Source organism: Odocoileus virginianus, chromosome 31, assembly GCF_023699985.2.
Source record: "Odocoileus virginianus isolate 20LAN1187 ecotype Illinois chromosome 31, Ovbor_1.2, whole genome shotgun sequence".
Taxonomy (NCBI): Eukaryota; Metazoa; Chordata; class Mammalia; order Artiodactyla; family Cervidae; genus Odocoileus; species Odocoileus virginianus.
In genome coordinates, this window is record NC_069704.1 from 11,123,476 (window position 1) to 11,145,572 (window position 22,097).

At 36.5% G+C, this 22,097-nt stretch overlaps 1 protein-coding gene across 3 annotated transcripts in view; it reads left to right on the plus strand.

Annotated features, from left to right (window-relative positions):
• SHOC1 (shortage in chiasmata 1) overlaps positions 1 to 22,097 on the plus strand; it is a 90,497-nt gene that overhangs the window by 48,103 nt on the left and 20,297 nt on the right. For all 3 annotated transcript variants that reach the window (XM_070459287.1, XM_070459289.1, XM_070459288.1), the window contains 7 exons: positions 4,294 to 4,472; positions 8,791 to 8,863; positions 13,413 to 13,482; positions 14,897 to 15,075; positions 18,036 to 18,153; positions 19,532 to 19,643; positions 21,819 to 21,940. In XM_070459287.1, the coding sequence (XP_070315388.1) occupies positions 4,294 to 4,472; positions 8,791 to 8,863; positions 13,413 to 13,482; positions 14,897 to 15,075; positions 18,036 to 18,153; positions 19,532 to 19,643; positions 21,819 to 21,940 (853 nt within the window). The remainder of the gene's footprint in view (positions 1 to 4,293; positions 4,473 to 8,790; positions 8,864 to 13,412; positions 13,483 to 14,896; positions 15,076 to 18,035; positions 18,154 to 19,531; positions 19,644 to 21,818; positions 21,941 to 22,097) is intronic.

Below are 22,097 nucleotides of genomic sequence, written 5' to 3' on the forward strand. Positions count from 1 at the left end.
ACTACCATCACCTAGAAAAATAGGTTTAGGATTCTCTATTCTAGGCCTGAATTATAGACTCTTAATAGATTTGATTGTGTAATTATTATCATACATTTGCTTTCTAATGTAAGATGACACTTTGCCATATTCATTTTAGGTCCTCATTGAATGTTTGTGACTTTGAATATTTGCTAGATGAAATATAGCTAAATTATTAATACTAAGATCTTTTGCAGTTATTTTCACTTGTGCATGTAAATTAGGATATGAATTACTTCAGTATTAAAAATCAACCTATTTTGAATGTTTTGAAAATTTTAAAGATTTTGAAAATTTTTTCTAAACTATTAAAATCCTTAAAGTATCTGTCTTACTACATTACTGCTCTCTAGACCCCTTACTGCAAGCTGCTTGGACTTGTTTAGTAATGATGTATTTATAGGATTATGTTTTATAACTTAAGTTTCTAGAATCCATTGGCAGTCCAGTGGTTGAGACTCTGCTTCAACTGCAGGGAGCACAGGTTCAATACCTGGTTGAAAGATCTAGAATCCTACATGCACATGCCCTGCAGTATGGCCCTCTGTACCCCCAAAAAAACCATTATACATAATGTGAAAATAATTTTTCTCTGATCTGTGACCCAGATGTTTTCTCTTATATATGACCCAGACAAATAGTATTTCTCCAAACCAAGGTTTTGTTAAGTATTGGGCAGCAGCAAGTTATAACTGTACTCCCTCTACAATACTGGGAGTTATAATACTTGGCCAAATATTAGTACAACAAACTGTGGGAAATGCTTAAAGAGACGGGAGTGCCAGACCGTCTTACCTCTCTCCTGAGAAACCTGTATGCGAGTCAAGAAACGGTGCTCAGGGCCGGTACACTGGGATGACCCTGAGGGATGGGATGGGGAGGGAGGTGGGAGGGGGGTTCAGGATGGGGAACATATGTACACCCATGACTGATTCATGTCTATGTATGGCAAAAACCACTACAATACTGTAACATAATTATCCTCCAATTAAAATAAATAATTTAAAAAATAGCCTTACATGGAACAACTGACTGGTTCAAAACTGGGAAAAGAGTACAACAAGGCTGTGTATTGTCACCCTAATTATTTAACTTTTATGCAGAGTACATCATGCAAATTGCTAGGCTAGATGAATCACAAGCTGGAGTCAAGATTGCTGGGAGAAATATCCACAACCTCAGATATGCAGATGATACCATTCTAATGGTAGAAAGTGAGCAGGAACTAAAGAACCTCTTGATGAGGGTAAAAGAGTGAAAAATCTGGCTTGAAATTCAACATTAAAAAAACTAAGACTATGACATCTGGTCCCATCACTTCATAGCAAATAAAAGGGGAAAAAGTGGAAGCAGTGACAGATTTTACTTTCTTGGATTTCAAAATCACTGCACATGGTGACTGCAGCCATGAAATTAAAAGTTGCTTGCTCCTTGGAAGGAAAGCTATGACAAACCTAGACAGCATATTAAAAAACAGACACATCACTTTGCCAACAAAGTCTGCATAGCCAAAGCTATGGTTTTTCCAGTAGTCATGTACAGATGTGAGAGTTGGTCCATAAAGAAGGTTGAGTGCTGAAGAATTGATGTTTTCGAATTGCGGTGCTGGAGAAGACTCTTAAGGAGTCTTCTTCTGCAAGGAGATCAAACCAGTCAATCCTAAAGAAAATCAACCTTGAATGTTCATTGGAAGGACTGATACTGAAGCTGAAGCTCCAATACTTTAGCCAACTGATGCAAAGAGCTGACTCTTTGGGAAAGACCCTAATGCTGGGAAAGATTGAGGGCAGGAGGAGAAAGGAGAGGATGAGATAGTTAGATGGCATCACTAAATCAATAGACATGAATTTGAGCAAACTTTGGAAGATAGTGGAGGACAGAGGAGCCTGGTGTGCTGCAGTTTATGGAGCTGCAGAGTCGGATATAACTTAGTAACTGAACAATAACCTTTAGAAAGCCCAGCATGACACTCTCCCTTTCTTCTCCAGTTAAAGCATTTGAATGTTGATGCTGGGTCAAGTTGTCTTGTCTCTATTCTCAGACAGCGACAGCCCTAGTTTACAGAACCTGAAACTAATATAATGGTATAGTGTCACATGCCCTTCTGTTTAGTCTCCTGTCTTCATTATACTTTTCAGCTTCCATAAAAGATTGTTAGTCCTACCAACAGCTAGGCTAACTATTAAAGCAAAATAGTAAGACAAAATATCAGAATCTAGAATATCTGGGCTCCCAGGGAGAGTACAGAGAAAGGCATGGCAACCCACTCCAGTATTCTTGCCTGGAGAATCCCCATGGACAGAGGAGCCTGGTGGGCTACAATCCATAGCGTAGCAAAGAGTCAGACACAACTGAAGCAACTTAGCATGCAAGCACACAGGGAGAGTACAGTTGTGACACTCCTGGTCAATACTTAGCAAAATCTTGAATTAGAGAAACAATAGTTATGGAGGCTTGGTTAAAGTATATTCACCTTTAAGTACTCTACATTTTGCCCTAAGATTAAGTGAGACCGTTGAGAGCTATATACTCTGAAATTGTTTTTGTTTCTCAAAGAAATTCATTTACAAAATCAAACTTTGGCATTACTATTTGGCTACCTTGAAGAATACTCATAAAAGTAAAATTTTTGTTGGAAAAATGACTTCTTAAACCCTACCTACCAAGCCATGATGAATAACTTGCTGCCTTGGATATTTTTAGTGGAAGGCTTTCTCACTCTTCTAAACCTCTCAAAATCAAAGAGCAAGTTAGTGTGACCTCCTTTCGTCTCTGTGAATAGTGGCAGCAGAAGAAAGGTCCATGTGGTCTGGCTGCCTACCCTGGACCCAGATTCTGTATTTTCTCTCAACTTCCAGTTTGTGTGTCTCTCTCAAGCTAGCAAGGTAATGAGTTTTAAGGTTAAAGGTTTAAAGTTTCACTTCTGGGCTTTAACCCAGAAATAAATTTGGTATTGTGTAATGGGTACCGTAATAGAGATCCATAGTAACAGCACAAAGGATGGTGGTGACGGTTATGCTTTCAAGGGGAATATTTTCTTTAAATGAGTGAGAGTTTGCCAAGTAAATAAAGTATGAAAAGGTATTGTTGGCAGAATTAAGAGCCCAGAAAAATGATTCAGTGAGTGTGTGACAAACAGTTCCATGTGGCTTAATTGAAGAGTACAAGGTGGAAAACCATGAAAGCTAAAGCCTCGAGAAGTAAGAAAGAGTCAAATCATGCAAAGCCTTTTCAGCTACAAAAAAGACTTCAGTCACTATTCTGTAAATGATAGGAAACCACTGGAACAGAGAAGCAACTGGACTGTTTGTCCTTCAGGTTACATCTATTGGCAGTACAGGGAATCAGTGGAAAGCTTTGAGATTAGGAAGCAGAAAGAACATAAGTCAATCTCTAAATTGCCCATTATTCTAGCTGTGTTCGTGTAAAATTAGAATTAATATGTACATAATATAAAAATAAAAACAGGAGCTTTATACTTTTTATTTGTTATTGTATGTATTGCCCAAATATTCACTGAATAGCTGATCTACATAAGTTACTCGACCAGGTCTCTACTCCAGTAATCCACAAAATTCATTGTGCAACAGAATCACTAGGAGAAGTCTTTAGACATCGGAACCCCTGGGACTCAATCTAGAGTTCTTGGATATGAAGTTTCAAGTGTCGGTCTCAAGACTCTGTGCTGACAGTTGCTTTTAGAGAGTTTGAATTTAGGCACTGCTGTTTTAGCAGCTACATAAATTGATTATCATATATAAATATGGATTATGAGAGTTTATAGACTAGTGAGGTGGTTAATCCATATACACAAATAACCAGAAATCAAGTGCAAAAGCTGTATAGATGCCATACCAAGAAAATCTCAGTGAAATGTATTACCATAGGACTTCTTGGCAAGTAAGTGTAGATTCTAGGGTTTAAGAAGAAGGCAGTAGCATTTAATAAGTCAGAAAGCAGAAAAGGATGGGGAATATTCGAAGAATCTGTAGAGTATATCTAGTGATATTGGTATCATATAGCTTAAAAATAGACATTTGGTATACATTTCTCAGCTTTGCTTAATTTTAAGGGGATCATTCCGACCCAGAAACTGAACCTGGGTCTTCTGCATTGTGTTCAGATTCTTTACCATCCAAGCCACCAGGGAAGCCCAGTAAAGGAAAATTTAACTGTCTCTGCTATGACCCTTATTTCCCTTTTAGATTTTTACCATGGAGTTTCTAAAAGAACAAAAAGACATGCTTTTTTCCCTACTTTTGTTTTTAACAGGATATTTGTCAAATGCAAAAGATATCTACAAAAGTGTTTTTGGTTCCTGTTTGTATGATATTTGGCGACAACTGGAGATAGTACAGTTTATAAGGGGGAAAAAGCCTGAAACCAACTATAAGATACGAGAACTGCAATGTCAGATACTAAATTGGATGCAAAGTGAACAGCAAATTAAGGTAAGTATTGAAATAAAGCAGATTACAACAATCAGCTCATATAAGAATTGGATGTAAGATAAATTTTTGCATTTAATTTGAAATTATGAAATAATGTAGTGTATACAATTTGGTCCCTTGACAGTTTTCTCCTTAAGTAAGTTCATCAGACAGAATCAAACCCAGAGAAAGGATCATTTGTATCGTTATTCATATGTCTTGAATTTTAAAAATACTTTCATTTTTATTATACATAGTTTACTATGGATTGATTATTCCTTCAAATCTCAAAAATTTTTGTTTTCTGCTTGTAAGTTCATGAACATATACCTAATAACAGACCTCTGATAATTAATTTTTAAATATTGAGCCATAATCTCCCATAATTCTTTTTAAAAGCATTTTGTTTATTTCTTGGATTATATTGGAAATTTTTGCCCATTCTGCCTCAAGCATTGGACAGAAAATTTGCATAAATAAAGATTTAAGAGAAAATACCTTAAAAAAAATCTTTTCAAGCAGTAAAACATCTACGTATGGCTGATTCATGTTGATATTTGACAGAAAATGCTGAAATCCTGTAAAGCGAGTATCCTTCAATTAAAAAATAAATATTAAAAAAAAAACTTTACACTAAATCTGGAAATAAATGTGGCCTTTTTCTTTGTTTTCCTGTATATCCCTACTGTATCTTTATATTCCCAACCCTATGGTTATTGGATAGCATAACCAACTCAGTGGACATGAATTTGTGCAAACTGGGAGATAGTGAAGGACAGGGAAGCCGGGAGTGTGGCAGTCCATGGGGTCACAAAGAGTCGGATACCTTTTAGCCACTGGACAACAACAAGAAGTTTAAAATTGGGAGTGATAGCATCATGGCAGGACAAGGTGCTCTTTTGGTCTCTCCCCTTCAATCTACGACCAGGAAAACATCCACAACTCAACACAGGGGCGTCTGCCTGACACACCAAGGCACTCCAGTGTTCCACACACCTGTGCATCTAAGGCGGGTGGAGTGGAACGCGTGGAAGAGGTAGAACTGGAGGATCAGCATAGGCAGCGCCTGCACTTTTGGTCCCTGAACCGCAGCAGCCGAGCCCACAGGCCCCGAGAACCCAGCAGCAGCAAGGGAGGCATCGCACCTGACTCCAGCCTCCCACTTGCCGTGGCACCCACCGCCTCAGATAACTGGGCAGCAGGGGCACTGAGGCCTGGCGCCTTGTCCCTCCAGCTGGCTGCAGAAACACCCAGAGCTCTGACGCCGCACCCTCCACCTGCAGTGGGTGAGCCCAGAAACCTGAGAATGCTGGACAAGGCAGAGCCGCACATGACCCCGGTTCCTCCTCCTGGCCGCCCCCCTCCTCCTGCAGTGGCGGAGCGTGTGACTCAGGGGATACCAGATGAGACCACCATCCTAGTAGCCCAGGCAGTGAAGTCAGTAACACCAGAAACAGCAGGCATCACAACCCCAGAGGCGCAAGCAGTGTAACAAATGCACTGGGTGACAGCTCTGACACAGACATTACAGGCTCAGTTCAGTTCAGTCGCTCCGTCATGTCCGACTCTTCGCGACCCCATGGACTGCAGCACGCCAGGCCTCCCTGTCCATCACCAACTCCCGGAGTTTACCCAAACTCACGTCCATCGAGTCGGTGATGCCATCCAACCATCTCATCCTCTGTCGGCCCCTTCTCCTCCTGCCTTCAGTCTTTCCCAGCATCAGGGTCTTTTCAAATGAGTCAGTTCTTCGCACCAGGTGGCCAAAGTATTGGAGTTGCAGCTTGAGCATCAGTCCTTCCAATGATTATTCTGGACTGATTTCCTTTAGGATGGACTGGTTAGATCTCCTTGCATTCCAAGGGGTCTCTCAAGCGTCTTCTCCAACACCAAGGTAACCAGTGCCAATACCCAACCACAACCAGCAGCAGTGAGGGTAAGGGAAACCAAAAGACTTGTGCTGTAGTGCCACCTGCTGGAAAAGAAGAGAAAGACTTCTATATACAGAGAGAAATGACAGCCTCTTCAGTAAGTGGCGCTAGAAAAACTGGACAGCTACATGTAAAAGAATGAAATTAGAACACTCCTGACACTATATAAAGAATGAGATAGTTGAATTGCATCGCCAACTCAATGGACATGAGTTTGAGTAAGCTCTGAGAGTTGGTGATGGACAGGGAAGCCTGGCGTGCTGCAGTCCATGGGGTCGCGAAGAGTCGGACACAACGGAGCGACTGAACCGAACTAAACTGAACACCATATACAAAAATAAACTCAAAATGGATTAAATACCTAAACGTAAGGCTGAAAACTATAAAAATCTTAAAGGAAAACATAGAACATTCTGACATAAATCACAGCAAGATCTTTTCTGATCCACTTCCTAGAGTGATGAAAATAAAAACAAAAATAAATGGGATCAAATTAAACTTAGACGCTTTTACACACCTAAGGAAACTATAAATAAAAAGAAAACCCACAGAATGTGAGGAAATATTTGCAAATGAAGTGACCGACAAGGGATTAATCTCCAAAATATATAAGCAACTCATGCAGCTGAGTATTTTTTAAAAAAAATTATCTGAGAAGAAGAAATACAGAAGGTAGCAGAGTGTTTATTAAAAAAAAAAAATAACAGCTGAGAACTTCCCAAACTTGGGGAAGGAACTGGGTTTACAAGTCCATGAAGCTAAGAGAATACCTAATTACCTCAATGCAAAAAGATATTCTCCAAGATACTGTCAAAAGTCAATGAAAAGGAATTTTAAATACAGCAGTGAGAAAAGAATGGCAACCCACCAAGGAACCCCTGTTAGCTATCAGCAGATTTCTTAGCAGAAACTCCACAGATCAGGAGGGAGTAGAATAACAGCCTCAAAATACTGAAAGATAAAAACTGGCATCCAAGAATATTTTATCCAACAAACTTATCATTCAGACATAAAGGAGCAATAAGGGCTTTCCCCTACAAACAAAAGCTGAGGGATTTCATCAACACTTGCCCTGCCTTACAAGAAATATTGAAAGGACCTCTTCTATCAGAAACAAAAAGGCAGAAGTACACAAAACTTTGAGTAAGGTGATGAATAGACAAACAATTGGAAAATTGCAACTCTATATCAGAATAGGTTTTTAAACACTTTGTATAACAATGGTTAAAAGGGGAAATATCAGAAAAAAAAAACAATAGCTACTTCAATTTGGTAACAAACACAATATAAAAAGGAATGAATTTGAGAAAACAAAAACATAAAAGGGGAAGAAGAACAGAATCCATATAGGCAAATGAAGATAAGATGCTATCAGCAGAAAAAGTACTATTTTACCTATGACATATCTTACACAAACATCACGGTAACCACCAAGCATAAATCCAGAATGGAGACACAAAACGTAAAAGAGGAAACTGAGAAAAACATTATAGAAAACCATCAAACCAAAATGAAACATGAAGAAACATTGGAAACATAAGACAACCAGAAAACAAAAGATAGAATGGCGGTACTAATTCCCCATGTATCAGTAATCACCCTATGTGTAAACGGAGTGAGTTCACCAGTCCAAAGACACAAAGTGCTGGATGGATTTAAAAACAAGAGCAATTCAAACCTGTCTGGTTTAAATTTAACACTTACAATATGGGCAGAGACTACTTATATAGTCATCTATATTAGAATTCTTGAAGAATTGATAAGAATGCCCTGCCCCCAAATGTTTTCCTCACTGATATTTGATCTTCAGTTCAGTTCAGTCACCCAGTCATGTCCAACTCTTTGCGACCCCATGGACTGCAGCACGCCAGGCCTCCCTGTCCATCACCAACTCCTGGAGTTTACTCAAAATCATGTCCATTGAGCCGGTGATGCCATCCAACCATCTCATCTGTTGTCCCCTTCTCCTCCCGCCTTCAATCTATGCCAGCATCAGAGTCTTTTCCAATGAGTCAGTTCTTCGCATCAGGTGGCCAAAGAATTGGAGTTTCAGATTCAACATCAGTCCTTCCAATGGATATTCAGGACTGATTTCCTTTAGGATGGACTGACTGGATCTCCTTGCCAACCAAGGGACTCTCAAGAGTCTTCTCCAACACCACAGTTCAAAAGCGTCAATTCTTTGGTGCTCAGCTTTCTTTATAGCCCAACTCTCACATCCATTTGATCTTACCAGAGTGTATTCCTTTGTGTTTAAGCATTGATATCTTTTACAATACAAATGTTTACTTTGCCAACTTATTGTCATTAGTTTCATGTAACCAGTTGTTTGTTATTTTTGTCACTGTAGCAAAAGAATATTACAAAGAATATTCAGATATGTATATGAAATTCTTATTTTTGATCAGGTGCTGATTATAATAAGAATGGATTCAGATGGTGAAAAGCATTTACTCATTAAAATCCTTAACAAAATAGAAGGTAGGGAGTTTTAAATTATGCTTAATTTAATAACAAATGCTTGAACATATAAAAATGTATTGATCTAGCCAAGTTTTTAATTAAGGTATGGGTAACATACTATAAAATTCACACTTTAAAATGTATAGTTTGGTGGGATCTAATCTGTGTTTAAATCAATGTGGACTGTAAGTCTGAAATATAAATATTCTATAAAATACTTATGTATATATTATCATGATTATTATTATTATTAATTGATACCTTTTATTGTTAAAGTTACTAATATTACAGACTATTTACAAACCTATGTAGGTTTGTAACTACATTTCAAAGTAGGTTTCATTAACTCAGCTTTTACAAATGAAGAGACTAAAATTCATAAAGTTGATGTATCATGCCAAAATCACAAGTAGTAAGTGAGGGAATCAGGATTTGAACCTAAGTCTCTCTTGTTCCAGGGTCATTTTTCAACTCTTCTACTAACTATTGCCCCCTCTGTCAACCCTTTCCATCTTGTGGTGTGGGACCCATTGCTAAAATATAAACTCTTCTCCTTCTTCACCTCCTTGTTTTAAGTGAAACTCAACTTTCCCTAGATGATAATGCTTTCCCTGTATGCCTTTCATATAGAAGCTGATACTTTTCTCTCTATGTATATAAGAATGAGAAGGCCATTTTGTGCTTTCCATTATCCTTTCCAAAACTTTATTCCTCCATCCTTTGAGGCTATGCCATATTGCCATGTCATTCTCTACTACCCCACAATCACCCATGAACAGTTTTGAACTTGGCTCATGGTACTCTCTTTATTCCTGGTCTTGCCATTGAACTAGATGTCTTTAATGTGACTGATTCATTCAACACCCTGACCTTATAGTTTCATTGGTCTTCATAACAAATATACTCATTCCTTGGCTTTGCTATCAGCCTTTTGATAATGCAGAACTATCCTGCCTCTAAACTTGAAACTCTCTGTCTATAGCTACCTCGGGCTGTTTCATGATCTTCAGCATTCTAAAGATTATAAACTTTCAACTCCTTTTTTCATTTCTTTCTTCTTCCATATTTGGTGATGGCCATCACTTTAAGCAGTCTTGTCCTTCTATTGTACCTTCCATTTAAACTTCAGCTCTGAATCAATCAAGATTTCACCTCTCTATCCCTACACCCAAGATGTTGTGCATTATTGGAAAATCAAGTAGATTGGTACCACTACAAAATCAGGCTCCCTGAACTTATATGGGCTTTTAATACTTCTCAATAATCTTTGTATATGTTTTTAGCTTCCCTACCTATCATACTAATGGCTATACCATACACGCCTACCATGCCACTCATCCCCTCATTCTGAGAGGGGAATTATGCCTTCTAATGACCTTTAATTGAGTAATACTCCTCCTCAGTTCATCTTCCCCACCATCTACAAACTTACATTCATTTCTTCTATTCTTTTATCTTTCCTCCCTTCTCTATAGAGAAGGTGACTCTCCACCCTTAAAAAGTCAATCTTTCACTTGTGCTGTGGATCCCATCACTTCCAGGAGTCTCGAACACTTTGTTCCATCAATTATTTCCCAGCCAGCCTTCTCTAATAACTCTCTTAATCTTTAAGTTTTCCAGTCTTAAAAATAAAATACCACCCTCAACCTGTGTCACCCTTGATTTATTCTCTTCCCTCTATAAACTGCATCTTGTGCCATCTTCTAAAATACTTCTTTGCTCTACTCCTACCAAACTAGTTATCATGCTGTTTCCGATCTCCATGCCTTACTCCTCCTGTTTCTGCTATCATTAATACTCTTCTCTCTTCTTCAGGAAGCTAACTCCTACATATCCTTTAAAAATGAGTTAAAACATTTGGTTAGGAAACCTTAATTTGAATATGTTCCCTCTCTATTCTCAGGGTAATATGTGCATCCTTCTAAGGCACTTCTTACCATCCTGGGCTATAATAACTGATGCTCTTGTTGGTTTTCTTCACTACAATTTCAGCTTCTAAGGGTAATGACCATGTCCTGATTTGTATTTCCAGCACCCACAAAAATGCCTGGAACATGAAAGGCACTTCATAAAGATTTTTTGAATAAATGAATGAGCTAATGAATACCTCCCCATGTGCCCTATTTAGACTAAGACTAGTGGAAAAGATTTAACTGAAATACATGCAAATATTGCGACTAATATCTGCTTCTCAGAGCAGTTAATAAGCTATTAAATTATAGTGATCTGAGAATGGAAGTCTCTTTTAAGGAGAGCCTTATATGGTGCTATTTTTTTTATTATGTTATCATGTGCTAGAATCCAAATTTTCATGCTTGGATCTTATTGTTTCATTCAATTTTCTAATCTTGGGGAAATGAGTTCATATTTACCAAATTCACAAGATCCTTACTAGTACCAAACTGTTCAGTTCAGCTCAGTTCAGTTCAGTCACTCAGTCGTGTCTGACTCTTTGCGACCCGATGGACTGCAGCACACCAAGCCTCTCCGTTCATCACTAACTCCTGGAGTCCACCCAAACCCATGTCCATTGAGTCCGTGATGCCATCCAACCACCTCATCCTCTGTCGTCCCCTTCTCCTCCTGTCTTCAATCTTTCCCAGCATCAGGGTCTTTTCAGATGAGTCAGTTCTTCACATCAGGTGGCCAAAGTATTGGAGTTTCAGCTTCAACACTCAGGACTGATTTCCTTCAGGATGGACTGGTTGGATATACTTTCAGTCCAACACCACAGTTCAAAAGCATCAATTCTGTGGCACTCAGCTTTCTTTATAGTCCAACTCTCACATCCATACATGACTACTGGAAAAACCATAGCCTTGGCTAGACGGACCTTTGTTGGCAAAGTAATGTCTCTGCTTTTTAATATGCTGTCTAGGTTGGTCATAACTTTCCTTCCAAGGAGTAAGCATCTTTTAATTTCATGGCTGCAGTCACCATCTGCAGTGATTTTGGAGCCCCCAAAAATAAAGTCTGCCACTGTTTTCACTGCTTTCCCATCTATTTGCCATGAAGTGATGTGCTAGAGCAATACTTAACCATTGTGGAGCTGCAGCCACCACAGTTGTGTGGACAATCAGGGTAACTGGAAACTTTAAAAAATATATTTATTTATGGCTGCATCAGGTTTCAGTTGCAGAGCATGGGTTCAGTAGTTGAGGCATGCAGGCTTAGGTGACCCACAGCATGTGGCATCTTAGTTCCCCAACATTGGAAGGTGGATTCTTAACCACTGGGTTACCAGGGAAGTCCAGAAGCATTTTTTAAAGTTAGCGAAGTGCTGACCAATGCTAGCATTATTAAAACAAAAGCATTTGAATAACCAGAGGAATATTTCTGTGAAGAGCTGAGGACATATTCCTGCCACACAGAAAAGAAGCTCTAAATCTACTTAATGGGGCACCTTTTCCTTTGATGTCAAGTAAAATAAATTGACAAATTATTAAAAATGTATATATATCAACTCTAGGCTTCAGGCTGAACATTCCTATTTCTTTTGACATTTGGGATTATATCACTAATACTCTTACTATTTTGTTTCAACAAGGTCTAATGACACAAAAATATTAACTCTACATATTGAAAAATGTTTTTACTCCCTTTGCAGTTATTCTCTGTATCTAGGAATTAGGCCTTTTTCTGTCTAGTATTAGAAATAAAGATGTGGGTCCATATTCCATGTGTTTGAAAGATCCTAGTAACAAGCTTAGCAAGTAATCTGCTTTGGGGTCAAAGCTAGTACAAATCACTTAAAGAGATTAGGTTTTAAATAATATGACCTTACAAATTATAAAAGAGAAATAATACTAACTCCTGTCTTATGATCACCAAAACTACTGTCATATCAAGTCGAGCAAACAAAAACATGAACTTATTAAACATTACTATGTCATTATTATATCACACCTTTGAGAACTCTACAGTTGACAAAAGTTCACGAATAGAGTGTAGAATTTATATGAACTGGAATTAGCTATTCTTAAACCAACTGTGTCTACCAAAAATAAACTGTACATGTGAGTATAATAAATTTGATTATATTTTTTTAAAAAATAACATAAATAATGTAAGTAACTTAAATATAATTTTTTGAGAAGCATGAGTGAATCTATGAAACAGGTAGTGTACAATAAGACTTCTTTTTCTTACATAGAAAACAGAAAGGAAAAAAATTCCTATCATAGTGAAATATCATCTCTTGTTGTTTAGTTATATACTTAAAATTTTGGCTAAAGGAAAGGTAAAATCTACCATAATTATTCACAAAATAAAATGAACTACACGGAGCTGGTGTGTTTCGTTACTTTAACATTAAGTTTTTGATCCATTTTATTATTTTACATAATAAATTCAGAATTTCCTTGCTTATAATTACCCAGCATACACACACACCAGAAATAGTGCCCATGGCTGAAACTTTCTGATTTCCTAGACTTAGAAAAATAATCCTTGTTCTTGGACCTTTAATTCATTTTTATGGTAGTAAAACATATGACACACCTAAAAATAGATATGAAAATATACTGAAAAAAAAAAAACTTCATATTTCTCTTTTTTTCCCCAACAGGTTTGACACTGACTGTCTTACATTCAAACAAAAGAAAAGACTTTCTGGAATCTGAAGGTGTTTTAAACAGGTGAAAATGTACTTGTTCATCTATGGGTAACAGACATACCAGTTCCATAGGAAAAGCACAATTTCTCCTAGAACTTTTTTTAAAAAAGTTTAATAACACCTGAAATTAATGTATGCTTTTACCCTCTTCCTGAAAAATTCTTTAACTAAGTTCATTGCCTTATGTATTATTGTTGCCCAGAATTTTTGTTTAATCTTGTTTTAATATCTCCAGATTATCATTTCTATTGTTAGTGTCGGTACAAGGAGTATCTCTTTAAACTTACCCTTATTTTTAGCCAGTGTTTTCTTTTTTTCTGGATCAAGCATTCTGTTTCCATTTATTTTTATAAATACTCAACTAAAATGATTGGTTTTATTTTTCATTCTAGTTCAATTTAAATGTTAGCCAATCCATTAATGACTAGCCTAAGTACACATATTTATCTTATCCTTTTACAATGAGTTAAAGGGAGAAAATTGTTAGCTATAAATATTACTAAAACATTATTGAATGCTAATGATAGTTCAGGTACTGTTTTAAACTCTACATGCATTACCTGTTTAATCGTAATAACCTGTCACTCAGTCGTGTCCAACTCTTTGGGACCCCATGGACTGTAGCTTACCAGGCTCCTCCGTCTATGGGATTTTCCAGGCAAGAATACTGGAGTGGGTTGCCATTTCCTTCTCCATAGCCAGTGTTTTCATTCAGCATTACTTCTTACATTTTCTTCTTTCTTCCTGAGTTTCCTTTTTCCTGTAGTGCATCTTTTAGAAATTCTTGCAGTGAAAGCCTGCTAATAATAAATTTAGTGTTGACTTGTCTAAAAATGTTTTTACTTTGCCTTATTTTATGTAGAAATTATTTCTATATAGAAAGCAGCAGTAGAGAATTTTAATTATAGTAAATGCTATGTTGTATGAAATTTGAAGATGGGAACGATAAACTTAAGATATTTAAGTATCCATCATTTTGTTGTTGTTAAACCATTTATGAAGCCAGCCCATTGAGGAAAAAAAAACATTTCAAAGTTGTCAGGTAATATTCTACTATTAATATATGGATTATCAAAGATTAGAATCTCCCATCTGTAAGGAAATGAGATTGATTTCTCATGGTGGTTTGTGTATTATTGATAAGAATCAGGTAATAAAATAGGGTCCTTTGCATTTGAGGATGTGAAACAAGTCCACGGTTTTTTTTATATTCTAGTTGTTTTTTTTTTAAGTATTACCATCAAAAAGAAATATGAAAAGACATTAGCACAATTGGAGAACAAATCAACAGGAAGTACACCAGTGTCTTTCCAAGATAAGTGGGCATAGATTAGAGAAGAATTTCCATAAAATAGCCAAAGCAGTCATCTTTTAGCATTCCAAGGGTATTATGATACAAGTCTAATTCTCTTTTCTCGACTTTCTTTTGTCTTTAGTACAAGTTTCTGTGTAGTTGTACCCAATCAATACATTGGAGCAGATTTCCCGTGGAGTAATTTCTCATTTGTGGTGGAATACAATTTTGTAGAAAACTCTTGTTGGACTGAACATTGTGAAAAATTGAATATTCCTTACATGGCCTTTAAAGTGATTCTTCCAGACACAATTTTAAAGAGTAAGAATATAATTTAAATTCTTTTCTTGCTCCATGAACATAAAAATTTTCTGGTTTTTTTATTTCTGATCTATGGAAAGAGAATAAGCTATAGCATTAGAAGCCTAGAGTTCAAGCTCTAACTTCACCATCATCTTTGTGACCTTGAACAAAGACTTTAACTATCTCTTATTTCATATTCCTCTTTTGAAACTAGCCTTTACTGAGTCTATTTGTCTTCATCACTTTTAACTTCTAAATTTTACTTATAATAACACAATTTAATTATATCTAAGCTTAATCTGACTTTTATGCAACAGTATTTTTACTGAATTTCAGGGAAAATATGTAATAGTATGTTGACTGACACAGAGAACTTTTAATATGCAATAAAAATTGTGCACAAATGCTTGGAAAAGAGTCTAAACCACTTTACATAGCATTAGGTTTCTTTGTATTTCTCAGTAACGCTTCACATGACTAAGGTTGTGAATTCTCAGATCCACTAAATTAAAATCCCTATATGTGTTTAGTCACAGTGCACCACTCTTCCAAAACTTGCCATAAGTTACTTTCCATCCACCTCAAGTAGGAAGTTTTAATTCTGAGACATTCCAATTCAATTCTAAAAATACAGTCACCATAATTATTACTTTGGAATCTTTGATATATAGAATTAAGTGTTGCTGTTCAGTCGCTAAGTCATGTCCTACTCTTTTAGAATTGTGTTAACATCATTAAATGATTAAAACATGGGTCCAAGAAAGGATAATACATAAACATTCACCTTTGAACTTAAATTATTCAAACAATTCCTTATTTGGGTCATTTACAACGCTTTGATTTTCTACTATTATACCACAAGATTTATAGGAATTTATGTATCTTATATATCTCTATGTATTTGTTCTCAGAAGTAAAAACTCCAAGGTAAAATGAGTTTCTGGGTCAAAGGTGTGCACACGTTTATATATTGCTAATATCTTTGCAGAAATTCTATCCCAATTTATATCTATGCAGAAAGTGTAAGATCTTTTCCCTCATGTTTTTACTTTGAGTAGGTATTATTAATCTTTTACATTTCTGAGAGGATTAGAGACAGATAATATTTTTCAGTTGTGTTAATTTGCATTTCTTTGACTGCATCATCTTTGACTGTGGAAAATTCTGAAGGAGATGGGAATACCAGACCACCTGACCTGCCTCTTGAGAAACCTGTATGCAGGTCAGGAAGCAACAGTTAGAACTGGACATGGAACAACAAACTGGTTCCAAATAGGAAAGGAATACGTCAAGGCTGTATATTGTCACCCTGCTTATTTAACTTCTATGGAGAGTACATCATGAGAAATGCTGGGCTGGAAGAAGCACAAGCTGGAATTAAGATTGCCGGGAGTACTATCAATAACCTCAGATATGCAAATGACACCACCCTTGTGGCAGAAAGTGAAGAGGAACTAAAAAGCCTCTTGATGAAAGTGAAAGAGGAGAGTGAAAAAGCTAGCTTAAAGCTCAACATTCAGAAAACTAAGATCATGGCATCTGGTCCCATCACCTCATGGGAAATAGATGGGGAGACAGTGGAAACAGTGTCAGACTTTATTTTGGTGGGCTCCAAAATCACAGCAGATGGTGACTGTAGCCATGAAATTAAAAGATGCTTACTCCTTGGAAGGAAAATTGTGACCAAACTTGATAGCCTATTAAAAAGCAGAGACATTACTTTGCCAACAAAGGTCCATCTGGTCAAGGCTATTGTTTTTCCAGTAGTCATGTATGGATGTGAGAGTTGGACTGTTAAGAAAGCTGAGCGCCGAAAAATTGATGCTTTTGAACTGTGGTGTTGGAGAAGACTCTTGAGAGTCCCTTGGACTGCAAGGAGATCCAACCAGTCCATCCTGAAAGAGATAAGTCCTGGGTGTTTATTGGAAGGACTGATGCTGAAGGTGAAACTCCAATACTTTGGCCACCTGATGCAAAGAGTTGACTCGTTGGAAAAGACCCTGATGCTGGGAGGGATTGGGGGCAGGAGGAGAAGGGGATGACAGAGGATGAGATGGCTGGATGGCATCACCGACTCGATGGGCATGAGTTTGAGTAAACTCTGGGAGTTTGTGATGGACAGGGAGGCCTGGCATGCTGCGATTCATGGGATCGCAAAGAGTGGGACATGACTGAGCGACTGAACTGAACTGAACTGACTGTATCATTTCATAAGTGAATTGATCTTGCATAGCCATTCTTTTGTAAACTGCCTGTTTATGTCCTTATCCACTTATCTATTGAGGCATATAATTTTTGTCCTATTGATCTATAACACTCCGTATGGATTATTGTACATAACTTTAAATTTTGATATAAATCAGTATATATATTTATACAGGAAATGTCCAATAAATACTAATTGAATAAAGCAGATATTAACATTCAGGTAGAGTATGATCTTATTTTTTCCTTTATTTTTTCAAGTGCATGTACATGTGTAAGTATAGACAAATAAACATGTAGGAAAATAGTGTGGAAGTATATATTGAACTCTGTTCTTAGTATGTAGTAGTTTTAATAAGTAATAAATGTTTTATTTCTGGGTAGTAGAATAACATGGAGAAGGAAATCACAACCCACTCCAGTATTTTTGCCTAGAGAATCCCATGGACAACCCACTCCAGTATTTTTGCCTAGAGAATCCCATGGACAGAGGAGCCTGGTGGGCTGCTGTCCATGGGGTCGCGCAGAGTTGGACCTGACTGAAGTGACTTAGCAGCAGCAGCAGCAGTAGAATAACATGTGGTTTTTATTTTATTCTTCAGCCCTTTATTCTGAATTCATATTTTTTCAATGTTTTATTTTTTATTTTTATACTACTATGTTTTATTTTTATACTACTTGAATATACATCTGTTATTCTCATGTTTAGTAAAAAGAGGATGAACTGAGGGGTGAGAAAAAAGAGGCATATTGATAATTTTTTTCATATTTAGGAAGCACCTTGCTGGATAGTTTTGGTGGCTTTCTCTTGGAAATTCAGATTCCATATATGTTTTTTGCATCTGAAGGACTTCTTAATACTCCACAAATACTACAGTTGTTAGAATCCAAGTAAGTTATTGATTTCATAACTTTAGCAGAGATATATATATACCCCAATGGACTAAATATTATGTTATAATGTGGCACTATTTCTTTCTGATTCAAGCCTGGAATTATATCACACAGGATAGTTTTCCATAGAGTTTATGTCAATTTATACTTCTCTCCCTAAAGCACACCATCGTACGTATTGAATATTGTCTTTTTTGGTATATATCAATTTTGTAGAGAAATAATATTTAATTATTTCAATTCATATTTTAATTGCATTTCTACTATTACCAACAAATATGAACATTTTATGTTGGGGGTGGTTTTTGTGAACTGCATAGTCGTATCTTTGGGTCACTGATATTGAGAATGAGTATTCTTATTTAGAGGACTTTAAATACTGCCTAGGGACTCCCCTGGTGGTCAGAACTTTGCCTTCCAATGCAAGGGGTATGGGTTCAATCCCTAGTTGGGGAGCTAAGATCCTGCATATCTCACAGCTAAAAAAAGCAAAGCAAAAAACAGAAGTAAAATTGTAACCAATTCAATAAAGACTTTAAAAAAAATATTGCCTTGGAAACAAGATTATGCAGTTCTGCATGAATTCTCAAGTTTTTAAGCCTTTAGTTCTAAGGTCATGCCAACACTGAGAATTTTCAACTGATATAAAAACTATCATAGCATACAAGCTGTCACAGAAGACACTGGCTGTGACATTAGACATTGGGCTCTCTATATCAAGGAAGGATAATTATGCTGTGACCTTAGTTAAAATGCAGAACTATTTTCCATGCTTTTATTTTTGTATCTTAAGACTGCAGGGCATTCACAGAAAACTGTGAGCTTATAAAAGTTAGTTAAAATCTAGATCACTTTTCAGGAGAAAGAAAAGAGAATTCTGATAAATGTAGAATGTTTTGTTTAATGAATTATTATCTACAGAGCCAGAATAAATTGATCAAGATGTTTATAATAGGGGGATTCCCTGGTGGTCCGTGGTTAGGACTCCCTGCTCTCACTGCCCAGGGCTGGGTTCAGTCCTTAGTGGGAGAACTAAAATCCCACAAGCTGTTCAGGCACTGACAAAGGCAAAGCCCCTAAAAACCCCCAAACCAAGCAAACACAAAAGATATTTATAATAGTATCATATATGGTAATATTTAGCAAAATACATAAGGCAGCACATATCTCAACTAATCTGTCATAGACTGAATAATTCATAGTCTGTATAATTCATAGTCTATGAATTATTCAGACTCAAGTTTATAAAGTAGAATAAATTGATGTATGAAATTTGCAAAGTCATTCAAATAGTTTAATATGCCAGAGAACAGTCTAGTTTTTCTTAAAGAATTTTTCTTAGCCATATGTCACCCCAAAATACTGTATTTTACAGCTATAATATCACACTAGTGGAGAGATGCTGCAGCGAGTCACTGAAACTCTTTGGAGGTACAGAGCATTATGTGGTGATGACAATTGATGAGCACACTGCTGTAATTTTGCAGGTAAAACTATAGAGTAAAAAAATGTAAATCAAATGCATTAAAATGTATGTGTAACCATGTAATCTATTATTAGAGATTATAGTTTAAAGAGCTTAACTACACTGTATTCATGATTTCTTCCAAAACTTTGCAAAAGGGTCATAAGTGCTAAAATCATCACTATGGAAAATGGCTATTACCAACCTTTTTCAATACCTTATAATTTTTAACATGCTTTAAGAAGACAGAGCAAATATAAAATCTTTAATATTATGTCAGTTCAGTTCAGTTGCTTAGTCATGTCTGACTTTTTGTGACCCCATGGACTGCAGCACTACAGGCTTCCTTGTCTGTAACCAACTCCCAGAGCTTGCTCAAACTCATGTCCATCGAGTCAGTGACGCCATTCAACCATCTCATCCTCTGTTGTCCCCTTCTCCTCCTGCCCTCAATCTTTCCCAGTACCAGAGTCTTTTTCAATGAGTCAGTTCTTTGCATCAGGTGGCCAAAGTAATGGAGCTTCACCTTCAGCTTTAGTCCTTCCAATGAATATTCAGGACTGATCTCCTTTAGGATGGACTGGTTGGATCTCCTTGCAGTCCAAGGGACTCTCAAGAGTCTTCTCCAACACCACAGTTCAAAAGCAACAATTCTTCAGTGCTCAGCTTTCGTTATGGTCCAACTCTCACATCCATACATGACTACTGGAAAAACCATAGCTTTGACTAGATGGACCATTGTCAACAAAGTAATGTCTCTGCTTTTTAATATGCTGTCTAGGTTTGTCATAGCTTTTCTTCCAAGGAGCAAGCATCTTTTAACTGCATGGTTGCAGGCACCATCTGCAGTGATTTTGGAGCCCAAAAAAATAAAGTCTGTTGCTGTTTCCACTATTTCCCCATCTATTTGCCATGAAGTGATGGGACCAGGTGCCATGATCTTAGTTTTCTGAATGTTGAGTTTTAAGCCAGCTTTTTCACTATCCTCTATCACTTTCACCAAGAGGCTGTTTAGTTCCTCTTTGCTTTCTGCCATAAGGATGGTATCATCTGCATATCTGAGGTCATTGATATTTCTCCCTGCAATCTTGATATTAGCTTTTTTTTTTAACATACTTTAAAAAGATAGAACAAATATAAAATCTTTAATATTATGCACTGACCTACTTTTAAATACATTTATAGAATAATTATAGTGTTAAAACTTTTAAAAATCAAATTCTAAATAAATAAATAAATAAATAAATAAAAATCAAATTCTAGCCACTGTTTCTTAAAAGGGAGTAACATACTAATTGTGATTGATAATATGAGATTTCCTCTAAAGTGTAAGTGGGGATTGCCTATGAATAAGGCAGTTTTTAAAAGAGAGAGAAGGTCTCTTCAAAAATTCATATATGTTAAAGTTTAAGGTATATGAATCTCCCTGATATGTTTGCTTGATTGGAATACAAATTACAATTAATTTAATAGTGTGGGAGTGGAGAGCAGAAATCAGTTTGATGGTATGAGGTATACATTAAGGTAGAAGTCTGATTTGACAAGCAAATATAATAATGTAAGAATTATATGACAGAAACAAAAAACTGCTAGAAAAGTCCTTATGGGATACTGTGTCTTACATATTTAAATTTCTTAAATAACAATTATTTGTGGAAGGGATATCCTGTTTGGGAAAACTTTTAATCCTTGCTTACATTACATAATTTACTGTTAGAATAAAACACTTTCTGAATTATTCATTCTATCAAAAATTAATTTTGTTAAAGGAGATAAGGAATTTGAGATCATTAGAGAGAGATTCCAATGAATCTATTAACAGCTGCTTTTTCATCTTCCTTAAATAAATATTTAGTGCAGATCATTCCACAGGGTTTTGTCCTTAAGAGTAGTCAGATCCCAGTCTACAAAGGATTTTGCCCAAATAGGAGCACTCTGTAGGCTGCTTTCTTCCTGTCTAGGATTTTGGAAGTTTCATGAACCCTCCTGGCTGAGGCTCTCATTAAGGGTTTGACATCTACTGTAACTTTTCCCCTACTGCTTTCAGTGTGACTTTCATTTTTCCATAAAAATCCCATACCAATGCTTCTTCTCAAGTTATAATGTATATATCATAGATTCTTGAAATATAATAACAATAATTTCATAACAACTGGTCAACCTAGTGAATCTGTTTATTTTATTTATTTTCTGGTAGGACCTAGAAGAATTAAACTATGAGAAGGCATCAGACAATATCATTATGAGACTGATGGCATTATCATTCCAGTACAGCTATTGTTGGATAATTTTATATGCCAAAAAGCCATTAAACTCAGAGTAAGTAAACACTTCTCCATCCAAAGTCACATATATATCTGTTAAGTTATTCAGTCTTATTCTTTGAACAAAAGTAGCTATGTCAATTTTCCTCTTGTTCACCTAGTTTGCTTTAAGTAAGAGATTCTCAAGGTGGAAGCAAGTCCATAGGAAGACA